At 46.0% G+C, this 16,514-nt stretch overlaps 1 protein-coding gene across 1 annotated transcript in view; it reads left to right on the top strand.

Annotated features, from left to right (window-relative positions):
- The window catches only part of PITPNC1 (phosphatidylinositol transfer protein cytoplasmic 1), a 265,101-nt gene that overhangs the window by 216,423 nt on the left and 32,164 nt on the right, over positions 1-16,514 (top strand). Inside the window, exon 6 of the mRNA XM_060081471.1 lies at positions 8,242-8,337. Within this exon, the coding sequence (XP_059937454.1) occupies positions 8,242-8,337 (96 nt within the window). The remainder of the gene's footprint in view (positions 1-8,241; positions 8,338-16,514) is intronic.

Below are 16,514 nucleotides of genomic sequence, written 5' to 3'. Positions count from 1 at the left end.
CTATTTCCATATAAGGTCATATTCTGAGATTCCCAGTGGGCATGAGTTTGGGGGAGGCGGTAGTCAGTTCACTATGGGAGTATTGATTCCTCTTCTCATAAAGAAGAATCGACATAATACCCTATAACACAGCCATCCCACTCCTGGGTGTGAACCCTAAAGAAGTGAAAATTTGTGTACACACAAATGCTTTTAGCAGCTCTCTTCATAATTGCCCCAAACTTTAATGGGGGAATAAACAAATTGCTATACAATGGAATACTACTTAGCAAGCAAAAGGAATGAGCTTCGATTTGCACAACCACGGGATAAATCTCAAAGGCCTGGTCCTGAGTGAAAAGAGCCGGTCTCAAAGTGTTAAAATCTATATGATTCCATTTGTAAGACATTCTTGAAAAGACAAAAGCTGTAGGAATAGAAGACGCATGAGTGGTTGCCAGGGGTTGGTGTGGGGAAATGGTGATGATAAATTAGTTTCTTGGGGTGGTGAAACTGTTCTGAATCTTAATTGTAGTTGTGGTTGCAAGAATCTATACATGTGTTAAAATTCATAGAACTGTACACTCCCCCCAAAATCAATTTTAAAAAAGATTGTTTCAGGGGCAGGGAGTCCAAAATAAAACACAAGGATCAACACCTTACTAAAGGTGCTGAGTTATTTTATTTTTTGTGCATGATGAGATGGCACTAGCTTTCGTGTAATTTTTTTTAACTTATTTATTTTTTTGTCTGTGTTGGGTCTTCGTTGCTGCATGTGGGCTTTCTCTAGTTGCAGCGAGCAGGGGGCTACTTTTCATTGCGGTGCGCGGGCTTCTCATTGTGGTGGCTTCTCTTGTTGCAGAGCACAGGCTCTAGGCACGCGGGCTCAGCAGTTGTGGCTTGCGGGCTCCGGAGCGCAGGCTCAGTAGTGGTGGCACCCGGGCTTAGTTGCTCCGTGGCATGTGGGATCTTCCCAGACCAGGGCTTGAACCCGTGTCCCCTGCATTGGCAGGTGGGTTCTTAACCACTGCACCACCAGGGAAGCCCCTAAAGTTAACTTTTAAACTTTTGTCTCTCCTCATAGAAAACAAACTTATGGTTACCAAAGGGGAAGAGGAGAGAGGGATAAATTAGAAGTTTGAGATTAACATATACGTACTACTATATATAAAATAGATAATCAACAAGGACCTACTCTATAGCACAGGGAACTGTATTCACTATCTTATAATAAGCTATAATAGAAAAGAATCTGAAAAGGAATATATATATGTAATTCCTCCTTGCTGAATTTGGACTGGAGTACTTCTTGTCTGATACATACCTTTTAGTACTTATTACTTTAGTAACAGATTATATCTTATATGGTGCTGTTAATTAAATCTTGCATTGAATCGAGTCTTCCACAAAATCATAAGGCCCCTTGAAAATGGAGCTTATCGCACACATTTTAAGAGGCACAGTGTTGACCACATAGCAGATGCTTACTAAGTATTTGCTGATTTATTGATTGCTGTAAGCCTAGTCTCTTCTTTTCAGAGCACTGTCGTTAAGTAGGTCCACCTTCAGAACAAATAAGTTACCCAACTCTCTATTCTGGGGATGGGGGTGGGAAAGAAGCAGAAATGTTTTTAAAGAGACCAAAGAAGACCATCCTTTTTTATCTCTATCTTAATGGCAATGGAGAAGACAAGTCGCATATTCTTAGATTGGATCATATAGCTTACATATTTGTGAAACAGTCACGATTGAATTGTGTAGGCGTGAAAATGTTCTTGGTGGGAATACCAGTAGAGATGGGGTAATGAAATGATGGTTGTCTTTGTCAATAACTTGGACTGTTTTTTTTCCCAGCCATAAGTGCTTTTCAGGCTCTCCCTACCAGGTATGGTTCTGTTAGAGAATAATCAATAGAACCATGAACCGACTCTAGCCCCATATGCCTAATGTATGAACCAGGGACCCGTATCCCCTGCCCTGCACCAAACCAATTGTCCACTTTGCAAATCCAGAGCACTGAAATGAAAGCATTGTTAAAACAATAATTCTGCTTCCAGTGTTCCTTCTTGCTGAACCTGTTCTTTGTTAGTCAGTTGCCTCCCCCTGAAACATCCCAAGTGCAGCGAAAAAAAGTTAGAGCAGAACTGGAGCTTGCTTAGCTGGGATTCTTTGTCCCTTTAATCATATGTGAAGCACAAAATGAGACGACTGATAGATTTTTCTCAAAATCCCTACTAATCAGCCACATCTACCTTGCATCCTTGGTAGTTTGGACAGATGGCAGGAAGATAAAATCCACACAGCTACTAAGCTTGGATCTTCCTCTCCCCCTCCCCCATTTTTTTTTTACTAATAGAGTTTATTTTTTAGAGCAGTTTTGAGTTTATGGAAAAATCGCGCAGAAAGTACAGACAGTTCCCATCTAAACTTGGATCTTAAACCACAAACTTACTGTTATAGAGAAAGGGGTTGCAGAAGCCATGATTCCCAGGATTGTGGATTTCTGAAAAGCTGCTGTACACAGTGCTCTCCCTGGCTGGGCTATCACAAAATCCAGAAACATCTAAAAGCAAAACGAGAGATTAAATTAATCTAGAAAGACACCTCTGTTCAAGGAAGAAATCTAGTGCATCGTTAAAACACATTCCATATTTATCAATGTACCTTTCCCTTCTGAGTTACAACCACATGACTCAGCATCTGTCTGTATTAAATATGGGGCATGTCCCCTTCTCCATCCCACCCACACCCATGTTTACCCTCCTGGGAAAATCTTTTTTAAGAATGGAGTTATTAATGGCTACATAATAGTTCATCGAATGGATTTATCATAATTTCCTTGGCCATTCTCCCATACTGGGATATTTTGACTGTTTGCTTTTTTTTTTCCCCCTCTCTCGCTATTTTTTCTTGCTGTTACATTAATGTTACAGTGAAAATCTTTGTACATAAAGCTTTTCATTTATTTAATATTCTTAAGATGAATTCTCAAAGCTTAAATTTACCAGGTCAAAGTATATAGAGATTTTAAAGATGTTTGATACTTAATGTTCATAATGCTTTACAAAAAAGGGAAAATTACTCCCTTTTCATTTTGGAATCTTTAAGATAGTTTTTACTCAGGAGATTGGCCTTCTCATTATGATATTGCTTAGTTCATATTAAAAGGAGTTTGTTTATTGAGTGTTCATTGTGTAGCTGGGGGGTGGAGTTCAGAAGAGTCAACCAGATTGGCACTGAAATCCATTACAGATGATTCGTGTGTGGGTATGTCTCTGATAAATAACCACAGATGGGAACATTATTATAAGGGATATAGGGGAAGTACCATATTTGACTCCCAAACCCAACACTCATCTCAAAAAGGGACAAATTCCACCCAAGAAGCTCCCAAGAGCATGAAGGTGCACAGCACCTGTGTCAGGTGAGATCCTTTGGAGCTTTGGCTTAATGTATCAACATTAAGATGTATCTCGTCCTAAACTATCTCAGCAGATCTCTTATTCCACCTCAAAGAGCTGGTGGTTGGACCAGAGTTCTGGCTGTCGCTGCTGCTCCCGCTGCCACTGGGGAAGCCCCAGTGAATAGTTAATCTTGCTGTTTTCCTTTGGGGCCTGGCTAAGCCTCTGTTTGTAATAGTGTTGGCTTAATTCTGGATCATGCCCTAAACTAAGGATAAAGATGAGGCTGTTTTACCCCCGCTGTGGCCTCTGATTACGCTACGTCGTGACCACTGCCACTTCCTGTTCCTCTGCTGCAGCCCCTCTGTGCACCACCACGTCAGCTGCATGTGGGTGAAGGGGCAAAGAACAGGATGTAGGAGCCTAACATGACCCGCAAGTCACTCAACATCACCGACATTTTAACTGGAAAGAATTCTAGTGGTCGTGTGGGTCCCTTGATCTCAACCACACTGGGGCCATAGATCTCCCTGATAATCAGATGAAAGTAGTCAAACCCTCCAGAAAGAAAGCATCTCCTCAAATGTTGGGTACAATTCCAGGATATTTCACAGCTCCCTGCTACCCATCCATCTAGATGACGCCTTTTATTCTGCAGATAAGGATATGGAGACCCAAAAGAGGTGCCGGGTCCTTGATAACTGAATTCAGCCTCAGCTGTCCTGATTCCCATTGTGGGATCCATCAGCCAATACTATGAGGTTTCCACTCTATGTTGAGCCCTATATTGGGAATTATAGAAAGTTAGGGTGCTTACCAGCAAAGAAATAGAACCTGGGCTCATGAAAGGAATCTGAGATCAATCAGTAAGCAATATTCGTGCCATAGGTTCTTCTTTGGAAAGTAGAAGCTGATGTCCTCTGGTAATTCAGCAGTCATGTATTGAGCACCTACGAGCATCTCCTAAAGGCTCTTAATCATTGGGAGATTTATTATTTATTGGAAATTAAGACTCTTTGTAATCTCAAGCCTGAAGAAGATGTTGAGGTCCTCAAACTGATTTTTTTGTAGCTTTTTTTTTTCAGGTCCTCACCCTGAAACGTTGACGGCAAAGGTGCTTGGTATTTCATGGACTTGGATGCAAGAATTAAGTGTCATATTGAAGAAGGAGTCCAGAGTTGGAACTGAAAGCTACCTAAGTAGATTCTACTGCAGCCTCGGCAGAAAAGCTCCAAGTCGTTGGGGAGTTCCCAATAATAGCTACTCAGGACATACATTTTTCGGTAGCAGGAAGAGAACCAGAGTCCAGTTTCATCTTTCTGGAAAGAAATAGGAAGTACTTTTGATTGATATTTATCTTCTCGGTTGGGTGCCAAGAGGCAGCCTTTTATCCCTGGAGGGGTCTGGTTGTGAAGCCTGGAGACTTGCCCTGAATCTGAGCTTCTCTACCGACGGGCTGTGTGACTGCAGGCAGCTCTTTTACTTCTTTGAGCCTTGGTTTTCTCATTTGAAAACTTGAAATAATAATACCATCCTGGCCATGTAGTTGTTGAGTCAACATAAATGACTCCTCTCCCTAGCTTGACAGTCTATTCTTTCTTCTGTAGCAAATATTTTCTTCCATCTTGTATTTTGGGGAGTAGCTTCCCAGTCTGTCTCTCCCACTAGATGGTAACTCATTAAGGGCAGGAACTCAGCCCTTCTTTTTTTTTTTTTTTTTTTTTTTTTTTTCGGTATGCGGGCCTCTCACTGTTGTGGCCTCCCCCGTTGCGGAGCACAGGCTCCGGACGCGCAGGCTCAGCGGCCAAGGCTCACGGGCCCAGCCGCTCCGCGGCATATGGGATCCTCCCAGACCGGGGCACGAACCCGTATCCCCTGCATCGGCAGGCGGACTCTCAACCACTTGCGCCACCAGGGAGGCCCAGCCCTTCTTATCTTTGCAGCCCCCAAAGCCAAGGGCGCCATTTTGTATGCAATGGAGGTATTAGTTGGGGCCCAACTGGGAAGCATAAACCACACAATAATTTGAACAGGGAGAGTATATAAGGAATATAAGGAATTATTAAACTTTGACTGGAGTAACCATAAAGATGTAAAGAGAAGTCAAAGGCTGAGGGAGTAGACACAAGCAAGAACAAACTTGAAAGGGGTCCACCTCCATGGCTGGAGTTCAGACCTCCTTGCAGGAGTTGTGGTTGTAGCCCACTGGATGGCAGAGAAGTTTGCTGGGTTTCCTGGACCAGAGCTTGTTCACAGCTGCTGGGCAGCAGAAAACAGCCCTCTGGGTTCAGGTGAGATGAGACTGGTGGGCAGGTCTATAGGGTCAGAGCACCACTGGCAGTGCGAGGCCTGGCACGCGTGGTGCCGACGTCAGGGGGCCACGGTGAAGGCCAGGACTCCGAGAGGTCACCAGGCAGCTGTGCACTCTGGGCATGCAGCTGGGACAGAGCAGCACTGCGTGTCCCCCGTTCCCCCCCTCTCCGCCCCAACAGATTCTGCAGCAGGAATAAGATTCAAACCAGGAAGAGAAGCACCCTGCTTCCTGTAGGGTCCCTCTAATACATGGCTTAGTGTCCTACTCGCTGTCAAGGAGAAGTGCTTACAGGGTCCAGTCTGTTATCTCAGAGCAGAGACTTAAGGGTGAACTTGGAGCAGCAGGGCAGTAATGTAATAATGTGATAATGGGTGATCCAAAAGTATTTGAATCCAATTAGGAAAAGCCCCCTAATCTGTCAGTAACTCCCTTAACCCCTGTTCATCTTCCCTTCTTTCAGTCCCATAAATTTTACCACCAATAAATGTCAAAGCTCTCTAACTTCTCTTGTAATTTACTCTCTAGCAGCTCATTTGCCTCTGGGGTGTTCCCTTCTGTTTTGTTTTCTTAATGCGGCACATGTCTTCTCTTGCACACACTTTAAAAGAGACTCATGCAAAGAGAGAGAAACACACAAACACCCTGAGACCCAGTGTTTCATTTCACAACTTATTTCTCCACTCCACCTTGAACTTACTTTCCTTCCGTCTCTCCATTCCATTATCAAAGCAATCAACCTGTCCCTCCCAAACACACTGAGAGTGTCCCCAAGCTCTTGACTTCAGCTGGCCATGGAAGGAATCAGAGCTGATCCAGGAACCAGTCTTTCTCTGCCTTTGAGGAAAAGGCAATGGCCTCCTCCAGTCAGACTAGGGAGTTAATCTTGAATAAATCTGAGGAGTCCAGTATCTAATCATTATAGAAGAAAATTGGTGACAGAACAAACAGCAGACTGGGCAGATAATAACCAGCACAGATATTATCCAGAAAGCATTGGGAAAGGACTAGGAGCTTCAACTTGTAAAGAGCCTTCCAGATGCTCTCCTGTGGGAGAGTGTTATTAACAGGCTCCAAATTTGTGTCAAGACAATGTTCTTCGGCGTCAACCACTCTGTTCTTGCAAAATATTTCATTCTCTTCTGGAGAGTCAGATTTAATTAGTGTTCGTGGATGATTCCCCTGTAGGAATTAGCTAAACAGTGAGATGGGGATACAGTTAAGACTTTCTCCGGGCTTCCCTGGTGGCACAGTGGTTGAGAGTCTGCCTGCCGATGCAGGGGACACAGGTTCGTGCCCTGGTCTGGGAAGGTCCCACATGCCGCGGAGCGGCTGGGCCCGTGAGCCATGGCCGCTGAGCCTGCACGTCCGGAGCCTGTGCTCCGCAGCGGGAGAGGCCACAGCAGTGAGAGGCCCACGTACCGCAAAAAAAAAAAAAAAAAAAAAAGACGTTCTCCAAGGATGAAGTGATTTGCAAACTTAATCTGTTTACTGTCCTTCAGAAGTGTATCCCTTTAGATCCGAAAAAGTGGCAATGGGAAAAAGTAGAGGAACTTAATCTTTCCACTAGAGTGTATATCTATATATGTGGCTGTCTTACATATTTATTTTTTTTAATTTTAAAAAATTTTTTTTGCGGTACGCGGGCCTCTCACCGCTGTGACCTCTCCTGTTGCGGAGCACAGGCTCCGGACGGGCAGGATCGGCGGCCACGGCTCACGGGCCCAGCCGCTCCGCGGCATGTGGGATCTTCCCGGGCCGGGGCACAAACCCGTGTCCTCTAGCATCAGCAGGTGAACTCTCAACCACCGCGCCACCAGGGGAGCCCTGTCTTACATATTTCTTTGCAAGTGTTGGACATTCTGGGCCAGTGGAACCAAGCGTAGCTTGGCAGGAAGCCATCTCAGTACTTTTTCAAGCTCCACCTTCTTACCACTGTGCGTACCAAGGAAATCATGCTCTTAAATGATCAAGAATAAGACAGTGGGTAATGGGATTATGGACAATCTTTATTTTCTTCTTTTTTGTTTATCTGTATTTTCTTCAATGAGTGTGTGTGATTTCTGAAATTAAATATATGTAAACACTGTAATGAAAAAATAAACCCACATTTTTCTTCTCTAAATCTCAAGGCTGTATTACTGCTTTTTGTCTCCTATCTACCCAGAACCTTTTTAGCCTCTTCCCTTCCCATGTTTAGATTAACTGCCAAAAATCAGCAGACTTCCTTTTTGGAAGAGGCTTTTGGAAGAGATTTATTTCTTCACTCTTGAACTACTAAAAACAGCCTGTTTTTCTTCTTCCCCTAACCAAGTGGTGATTGATGCTACACCTGCCTCTGATGTGACAAAATGTAAGCGATGAATAAAAACCTTTCATGATTCTTGCACATTCGGGGGCAGCATAAAGCTCTCCCCGGGGGCACTGAGCCATGTGAAGATGCTCTGTGGGGAGTTATTCCGCCTCAGGCACCGTTGGGCCAACTCGCAGGCACCTTGAGGATCTCACCCACTATCACTAACCTTTGATATTGTTACTCTGCTCTTTCAGATTTTTGACAATGAAGCCAAAGATCTGGAGAGAGAAGTCTGCTTTATCGATATTGCCTGCGATGAAATTCCAGAACGTTACTACAAAGAATCTGAGGTGAGCAATAGATGGGGTGACATGTGGAAGAGAGTCATTCAATCATTCATTCAACAAACATTTATTTATTAAGTCCGCCCTGACCTGGGACACTTCCATCTGTCTTTGTGTTGATTCAATTTGCTTTCACATCTTGCTGGACTCTTTACTGCGAGTCTCAAAATGAAGTCCCTGCTGCTTGGGGCCCGTGGTTAACCCCGGCTGCCACTCAATTTCAATGTAGTCTTTCCTATCTCCCCAGCTCTGCCATCAATCTGGGCAGCAAAATACTCACAGGGCTGAACCACCCAATGATAACTGGCCTATAAAATGCAGCAGCCACCTCTGGCTTCCTGTTTGGCCAGGCCTGGGCCCAGCCTGTCTCCCTGCCTCTGCAGGAGCTGTGTTTTATTTGTACCTTTGGGGTCTAACACAAAGAAAATGCTCCATGAATCCTCCCTGAGTGCATATTGAAACTTGGACAGCTCATCTCTGCACAGAACCTTTCTCTCAAAACCAGAAGTGCCTTCATGCAGCCCTCTCCTTTTTTCATCTTGACTAAGAATAAATTTAAGAGAATATGTTTCTGTAGGACTCCCACCTACCAGCATCCATTGTGTGCCTCAGTGCGAACTTTCTATTTTACTGTTAGCGCAAGTCCCCATTTGTATCCTGTTGATATTTTATTAATGGCTGCTGACAGAACTTGGGTGACCCCCTTGGAAATAATGTCCCAGCCCTGCAACGACAACAGATGCTGGGCTATTTTTGTTGTTTAGCAACATTCAGCGAATCACAATATGTTTGGAGTTGGGGCCCCAGTCTCGTCCTTGAGCTGTAACACATGGACCTTGAAACTCTTCCCTCAGCTTCGTTAAGGCTGATTTAAGACATAATAAATAAACCTGGTAAAAATGAATTCTACCGTGACACACACTGGGCTCCCAATGTGGTTCAGATTTTTTTTTGCTTCCACCTTTTGGGATTCGTTTGGATATCAGAGTCTAACCCAATGTTAGCAAACGCTTAGCTGCTTAATTGCAGGCATGGGCTCTGCAGCTGCTGTCCCTTTAAAGTCGGGGAGAGGCTGATGTGAATTACTCTTGGTGGGACTCAAGGACGAGATTTTGAACGTCATCAATTCACATTACACTCTGCAGCCAACCACACTTGTGAATTTTCAGAAAAACAAAATGGAATGCTCTCTGTATAACTGTGGACCTGCTCAAGAGGAGAAGCTTGGCCTCCCCTTGTCTTAGAGGAGGTACTTCTGTGGTTTCGTCTCAAGGCCACCAGTACTTATGGGGCTTCAGTGATGTGCAAAGCATCATGCAGTGCATTGGGTGAAGCTGTTGCCCCGTCGCTTCTGTGGCTCCTTGGGCCTGGGGGGGGCTGCTGTCTTACCTGGACATCCTGGCCTCTTTGGTAGCTCAAGCCTTCTAGAAAGGCAGCGTTGCCAGAAAACTCTGAACTGATTTCAGCTCTTCCTCTTAGGTAGCTTTCATGTGGTCCTGCCTGGCACTCAGGGAGTTCCCTTCTGATTCGGAGGAAAGTCTTAGGACAGATATGGAACACTAATGACGAAATCAACAAGTGTCATTTCTAGTCATCGTGTACCTGACTCATCTCCCTGTGCATTGTGCTCCCAGGAACCACCACTGGAAAGCTTTTTCTCATTGACACAGATATTCAAGGAGCATTTTTTCATGCTTCACAGTCATTCATTTTCCTGGGTCATAAAATATTCTTTTCTAGATGCAGTTTGACCAAAGAAATGAGAGGGGAATAGTCATTTATCCAGTAAATATGTACTGAGTACTCACTGAGTGTCATAGACACTATTTAGATGGGGACGTGGCAATGAACAGAAGAGACACCGAGGGTCTCTTCCCCCACAACATTTCCGATCTAGCAGGGGAGCCAAACAACAAAGAAATAACTACATGAGCACATATGGAGTTAAAAGTCACAGGTGCCATAAGGAAGCTTTCAGGGAGAGACCATGATAGGGAAACTGAATTTAAGAGGATGGGATCAGGAAAGATGCTCAGGAAGAAATGACCTGCTGGGACCCGCAGGATGAAAAGAGCTGGGGGACAGTGCTCCAGGGGGAGGTGACAGCATGCATGGGAGTCCCAAGGTGTTACCTATGAGGAAACGAAAGAAGGCCAGTGTGTCGGCAGCAGCGGAAACAGAAGGAAGAATGGCACAAAGGGAGGTTGGAAAAGAGGGTGGGGCCATGTTAAGACACTTAGATTTTATTTACATGCAGTAGGATGCCTTCGAAGAAATTAAAGCTGGGGCATCGTATAATGTGATTTGTGCTTTTAAAAGATTGCTCTGGATGGAGAAGGGACTGGCCGGGAGCAGAGTGGAAGTCAGGAAACCACTGAGGTCGTCGGAGTTGTCTACCTTGTTGGTTACTGAAGTTATATGGCAGCTTGAAGTGGAGGGCTGGGAGCAGATGGCTTGGAGGTATATTTTGAAGAGAGACTTGACAGGGGTTGGTCGTGGACTGGGTGTGAAGGTGAGAGAAGAGGAAGAGTCAGGATGACCTTAAGGTTTACAGCTTGGGCAACAGATAGATGGGGGTGAGAAGAGGACTGGATTTTGGAGAAAGATGGATGGATTTTGTGATGACAATGAGACATCTAGAACAAATAGAAATGGGTCTGGAGCTTAAATGAGAGATCTGGGCTGGAGACAAATTGGAGAGTATTTGGGAAATAGAAGAATTTAAAGTCCTGAGGATGGGTGAGAGTGAGCAAGCATAAAGTATAATGGGAAAGGGGTTCGGGTCTGAGCATTAAATTTAGGACAGCAATATTTGGAGATCAGGAAGAGGATGAGGAGGCCCCAGGGATCTACAAAGAATTGGCCAGAGAATTAGAAGGAAAACAAGGGGAGAGCACCAAGGAACGCAAGTTTCAAGAGAGGAGAGGGATTGGTTATGCTTAATGCTGGTGAGAGATCAAATAAGATGAGAATGGAAAACTGTCTCTAAGAGCAGTGGTTTTCAGCTGGGGGCGATCTTGCCCCACAAAGATGCTTACAATGTCTGGAGACATTTTTTTTTAAGATTTATTATTTATTTATTTATTTATTTATTTTTTGGCTGTGTCAGGTCTTAGTTGTGGCACACGGGATCTTCGTTGAGGCACACGGGATCTTTTGTTGTGGCGCGTGGGCTCCTCTCTAGTTGTGGCACGCAGGCTCTAGGGCGTGAGGGCTCTGTACTTGTGGTGCACGGGTTCCAGAGCACGTGGGCTCTGTAGTTTGCGGCACGCAGGCTCTCTAGTTGAGGCGTAGAGCTCAGTAGTTGTGGCGCTCGGGCTTAGTTGCCCCGCAGCATGTAGGATCTTAGTTCCCTGACCAGGGATCGACCCCGAGTTCCCTGCACTGTAAGGTGGATACTTTACCACTGGACCACCAGGGAAGTCCCTGGAGACATTTTTGATTGTCACAACTTGGGAGTGCTACCAGCCACTAATCACATCCTATAATGAACAGGACAGCCCGCCACAACAGGAGTGATCGACCCTCAAATGTCAGTATGCCAAGGCTGGGAAATCCTGCCCTGAAAGTAAAGGTCATTTTTAGATGAATGGAAGTCTGGACTCAGCTCTCACACTCAGAGCCACCCCTGCCTGTCCTGGAGTCTTAATGGATGTGGAGGAAGGGGGCCCCAGAGGGCTCAGCCCTGCACACTCTGTCAAGCCCTGCTTCCCAAATGATCACCAGCCTACATTATAGGTAGATTTCTTTCTCACTCACCCTGGCAGTTAGACCACAAAGGAAAAGGCATACTTGGGAGCCTGCAATAAAATCATAGGAAAAGTATGTTCCATGGGACTCCCTTGTGACCTAAACCCACCATCATTCGACTTCCAGAATCCGCACTGCAGCATGAGCCTACCAGAAGCGAGAGAAGTGAGTTTCCTAGGCTGTTTGGGTTGTGTATCAGTAGCCAGGGACAGAGAATAAGGGAAACCACTGAATCAGAAGGCAAACCACTTCCAAACACATTTCTCCTCGGCACACTGTAAATAATTAACATCCTCCTCCCTGCCACAAGATTTTCCTTCTAAAATGAAATCTGACCTTGTCATTTTCTGCTTAAAAGCCTGGTCCCCTTAGCATGGTCCTCTGCCTTCTCCCCTCCAGCCCTCCCCACCTCTGTTCCTCTCAGTTTGGAAGCTTCTAGTCATTACTCTTTAGAGTTCAGCTCAAATGTGACTTCTCCTCTTTGGACTCTCCTAGGCACCCCACTCACTCCCTACCCACTGGCAGCAAGAATTCTGGTCTGTGGCTTCTAGATCATGCGAGCTCACAGTTATACCCTGAGCTCCACGAAGACAAGGGTTGTCTTCATCACCATTCCCCAGCAGCTAGGACAGAACCAGCACATAGCAGCCACTCACAGAACAGTTGTTGAATGAATGAGTGAAAGCCACGGGCTTTATTTTTTCCTTCTAGCAGTGACAATTTCAGAGCAAGCGCTATCAAAGGAAATGCATTTGTGGCCATTAAGCTAACAGCTGTGAATCAGAGTTCCTTATATATATGTATATATATTTTTTTCCTTTAATCTGAGGCCTACAGCTTTATGAGCTTTTTCTTCCAGTCCATCTTTGTAAGTTGACTATGTCAGCATCGTAAATAGGAACACATTTTCTGCAGAGAAAGCTGAAATGCGGGTGGGCTCAATCTATTCTGAGACTTTGAGGCTTATGCATTCAGACTAGGGTTATCTGGGTCACCACTCAGCTCCCGTCACACACACACACACACACACACACGCACGCACGCACGCACGCACGCGCGCGCACACACACACACACACACACACACACGCCATCCAGGCCGAAGCAGGGGATTGAAGTAATTTCTTTTCTTTTTCCATTTGTCCCTGGAAACCTCCGAACCACGTGAGAGGCAAGAATGCCTCTCTCATTAAGGTGACCAGAGCTGGAAATTTTCCGCTGGGTGCCCTCTGCCTAGTGGCACAAGGGCCCCCCCACCAAGCAGAGTTTCAGAAGGACTCTGGAGACTCAGAATCGGCTGGTAGCTCAGCCCAGCGCTCGCTTTATTCTCATTTTATGGTGCCATTGTTTCCCAGCCGCATCAGGGGCCTAAGCTGCCGCTCCCAAGAACCTCTTAATCTCAAGTTTTTCTCTCCTATGTGTGGCAGGACATTGCAGGGCAGCACTGCATTGTTTAAAAAAAAAAAACCAGTGTGATTTCTCGGGCCCAGAGAGCACCTCCAGGCGCACCTCCACAGGGCCCCACCAAAGCCCTGCCCCCATTAGAGTCATGAAGCTCTTCGCATCAAGTCACATCAGCACCACCCAAGCAGCAAAGACGAAGAGAAGCCAGTGTCTGAGCAGGTTGTACTTGTTATGTGGTTGATACGTGCGTTCTTTCTTCTGCCAAGGTGTCCATCCCTTTGATGCTCTGCCAGAATTTCAAGGTGAAAATCCCAACCCAGGAAGGAGGAACTTAGGACGATCAGTTGTAGCATGCCCTCAGAGGACACGGGCAGTGAGCCCACACCTGCAAAGCTGAGTTGGCCATTTGGGATGCAGGAACAAATCTCAACACCCAGCCTCCAGGACTGGTCCAGCCTAGACAGTCTCCAAAAGTCAGGCTTAGGGAGCTCTAACTCAGAGGCCTTTGGTGTTGGCTCAAGTCCAGTGCTCTTCCTCCTGGATTCACTGCAGTCGTTTTTAAGGTTTGGCTTCCATTACAAGATCAAGAGGGACCAGAAAAAGTGGCATCTCTAGTGGCCTTCCAGAGGTCTGTCCCCGCAGCTCTCCCCCAGAGACACGAATGTGGAGTCATACACAGTTTCTAAATGTTCAGCCTTGAGTAGAAAGGGGGAAAAAGAAAAAAGAAATGTCATTTTCTGGGGGAGGAAGTTGAGAAGTAGAGGATGTTTTGTGCTTTGTTTTTTAAAAATCTTCATTGATTTATGTAAAGCAAAGGGGAGTCTATAGACCAGCGGTTTCCAACTAGGGCCAGTTTTGCCCCCCAGGGGTCATCTGGCAACGTCTGGAGGTATTTTTGATTGTCACCACTGGCAGGGGGTTGTTTGCTATGGCATCTGGTGCGCAGAGACCAGGGATGCTGCTAAACGTCCTGCGATGCACAGGACAGCCCCACAGCAGAGAATTACCCAGCCCAAAATGCCGATTGTGGCAAAGTCGAGAAACTCTGCTGTAGGCCAATCCAAGGACAGGAAATGCAGGAAAACCTATTAGAAGCAAGACTCATTAATTTCTTTTGTTTGCATTTATTAAGTGCTTACTGTGTACCAGGCTCTGTGCTAGGCACTGGGGCTACAAAGGCCATAATCGTGTCTAGTCTCCACTACCCTTTGAACTGGATCCTTTCTTTTTTTTTTTTTTTAAGAGAAAAAGGAAATTCCTCTTTCTCTTCATTTTGCAAGATGTAAAAGAGGTCTGCGTTTTACCAGTGTTAAATAAAGCATAATAATTCTAATGGAACAATTAGGGAAATTTACAACGTTTTGAACTCGGGTAGCAATGAAGGAGAATGTGAGACTGTCTCAGAAGCAAGTACCCCTGAAGTGGAATGATTGAAGGTAGGAGAGTACCAGGCAAGTTTTTAGGCAGGATTTGATGTAGAGCTTTCCCTTTGAGTTGGGTGACTAGGGGACCCTTTTGAAACTCAGCCTCCAGGCCCCCTGGATTATAGAGTTTTCCTGAACTAAGGAATCCTTGGCAGCCAGTTCATTGGTCACACCCGATCTAAATAGCTGCTGAATTCTCTCATAAGGGAGAGAGAAGCGAACAAAGAGATACATCTAACTTTTCCAGTAAATGTCAAGGGTAAGAGATTAAATGCTGTTTGCTAAGTACAACAGGCCCCAGAAAGGGAACAGAGAGATGAAATGAGTAAATGTTGTCATACTCAGCTGTGCCCTTCAGTACCAAGTGCTTCATCCACACCACTCTGCTCCCTCAAATTAAGAATATTTTCATGTCGGTCTATATCTTGATGGTTGAGGATGGTCAAAACTTTCAGTTATCTCCAAATGGCCACATTTAACACAGCTGCCTCCTGCTGGGGTCCACTGTGGAGTTCAGTTTGTTGTGTTGTTATTGTCATTTTTCTTTTCCTTTTCCCTCCGTCCATCTGTTTCTTTCTGAGAATAGCGCAGCTGTTTGGTGATGGGTTCCAATTTGGCGGCGCTGGGCACCTCTGGGATAATAAGAACTGTCTGCGCCTGCTGGTGTGGGGCGAAGCCTCCACCACCAAAGTGTCCCCCAGCAATAGCCTCCAAAGCTGGCACAGAAAGCCTGCAAGGAGATAGTCAGTGGAAGGGTCTCCAGTAGCTGCTGCATCGCAGGGCCCTGCGCCTCTCCCTTCTCAGGGTCTCCATGAGGCCAGTGCTATTAGAGAGGGAAGCACGTGGTGGCCTCTGGAAGTGGCCGGAGCAATAGATGAGAAGGAAAGCCATTGCAAGAAGAACTTTTTTTTTTTCTTGGCTGTATTGGGTCTTCGTTGCTGCACACTGGCTTTCTCTAGTTGCGGTGAGCGGGGGCTACTTTTCTTTGCGGTGCACGGGCTTCTCATTGCGGTGGCTTCTCTTTGTTGAGGAGCATGGGCTCTAGGCACACGGGCTTCAGTAGTTGTGGCTTGCAGGCTCTAGAGTGCAGGCTCAGTGGTTGTGGCACGCGGGCTCTAGAGTACAGGCTCAGTGGTTGTGGCACATGGGCTTAGCTGCTCTGCGGCGTGTGGGAGCTTCCCGGACCAGGGCTCGAACCTGTGTCCCCTGTGTTAGCAGGCGGATTCTTAACCACTGCGCCACCAGGGAAGCCCCAAAGAAGAACATTTTTCAATACAGGTCCTCTTACTTGCTTCCTCGGGAGGCTGGGCAACAACACGAATGCCTCAAGTGGTCCCAGGAGGAGAGCAGCGTGGTCCCAGGACTGCAGTGTCATTACAAAGGCCCTCCTGACCATGCAGGAGAGCGTGAGTGATCTGCTGGGAAACTTTTTTTTCTCCCTGTCCCCCAGCCCACTTTGCAAGTTGCGTGATGTCCTGTACATCAATCCAGGTTCCAATTGCACTGGAAAGGCAATGGGTCTCCGGCCCAGTGGGAGGCTTCGGTGATATTTGAGTGGCTCCCTTTGTGTGTGGGAGTAGGGATCCGGTCAGCCTGGCCAGGAAGA

Source organism: Mesoplodon densirostris, chromosome 18 (assembly GCF_025265405.1).
Source record: "Mesoplodon densirostris isolate mMesDen1 chromosome 18, mMesDen1 primary haplotype, whole genome shotgun sequence".
Classification (NCBI taxonomy): Eukaryota; Metazoa; Chordata; class Mammalia; order Artiodactyla; family Ziphiidae; genus Mesoplodon; species Mesoplodon densirostris.
This window is presented reverse-complemented; position numbering and strand designations above follow the sequence as displayed.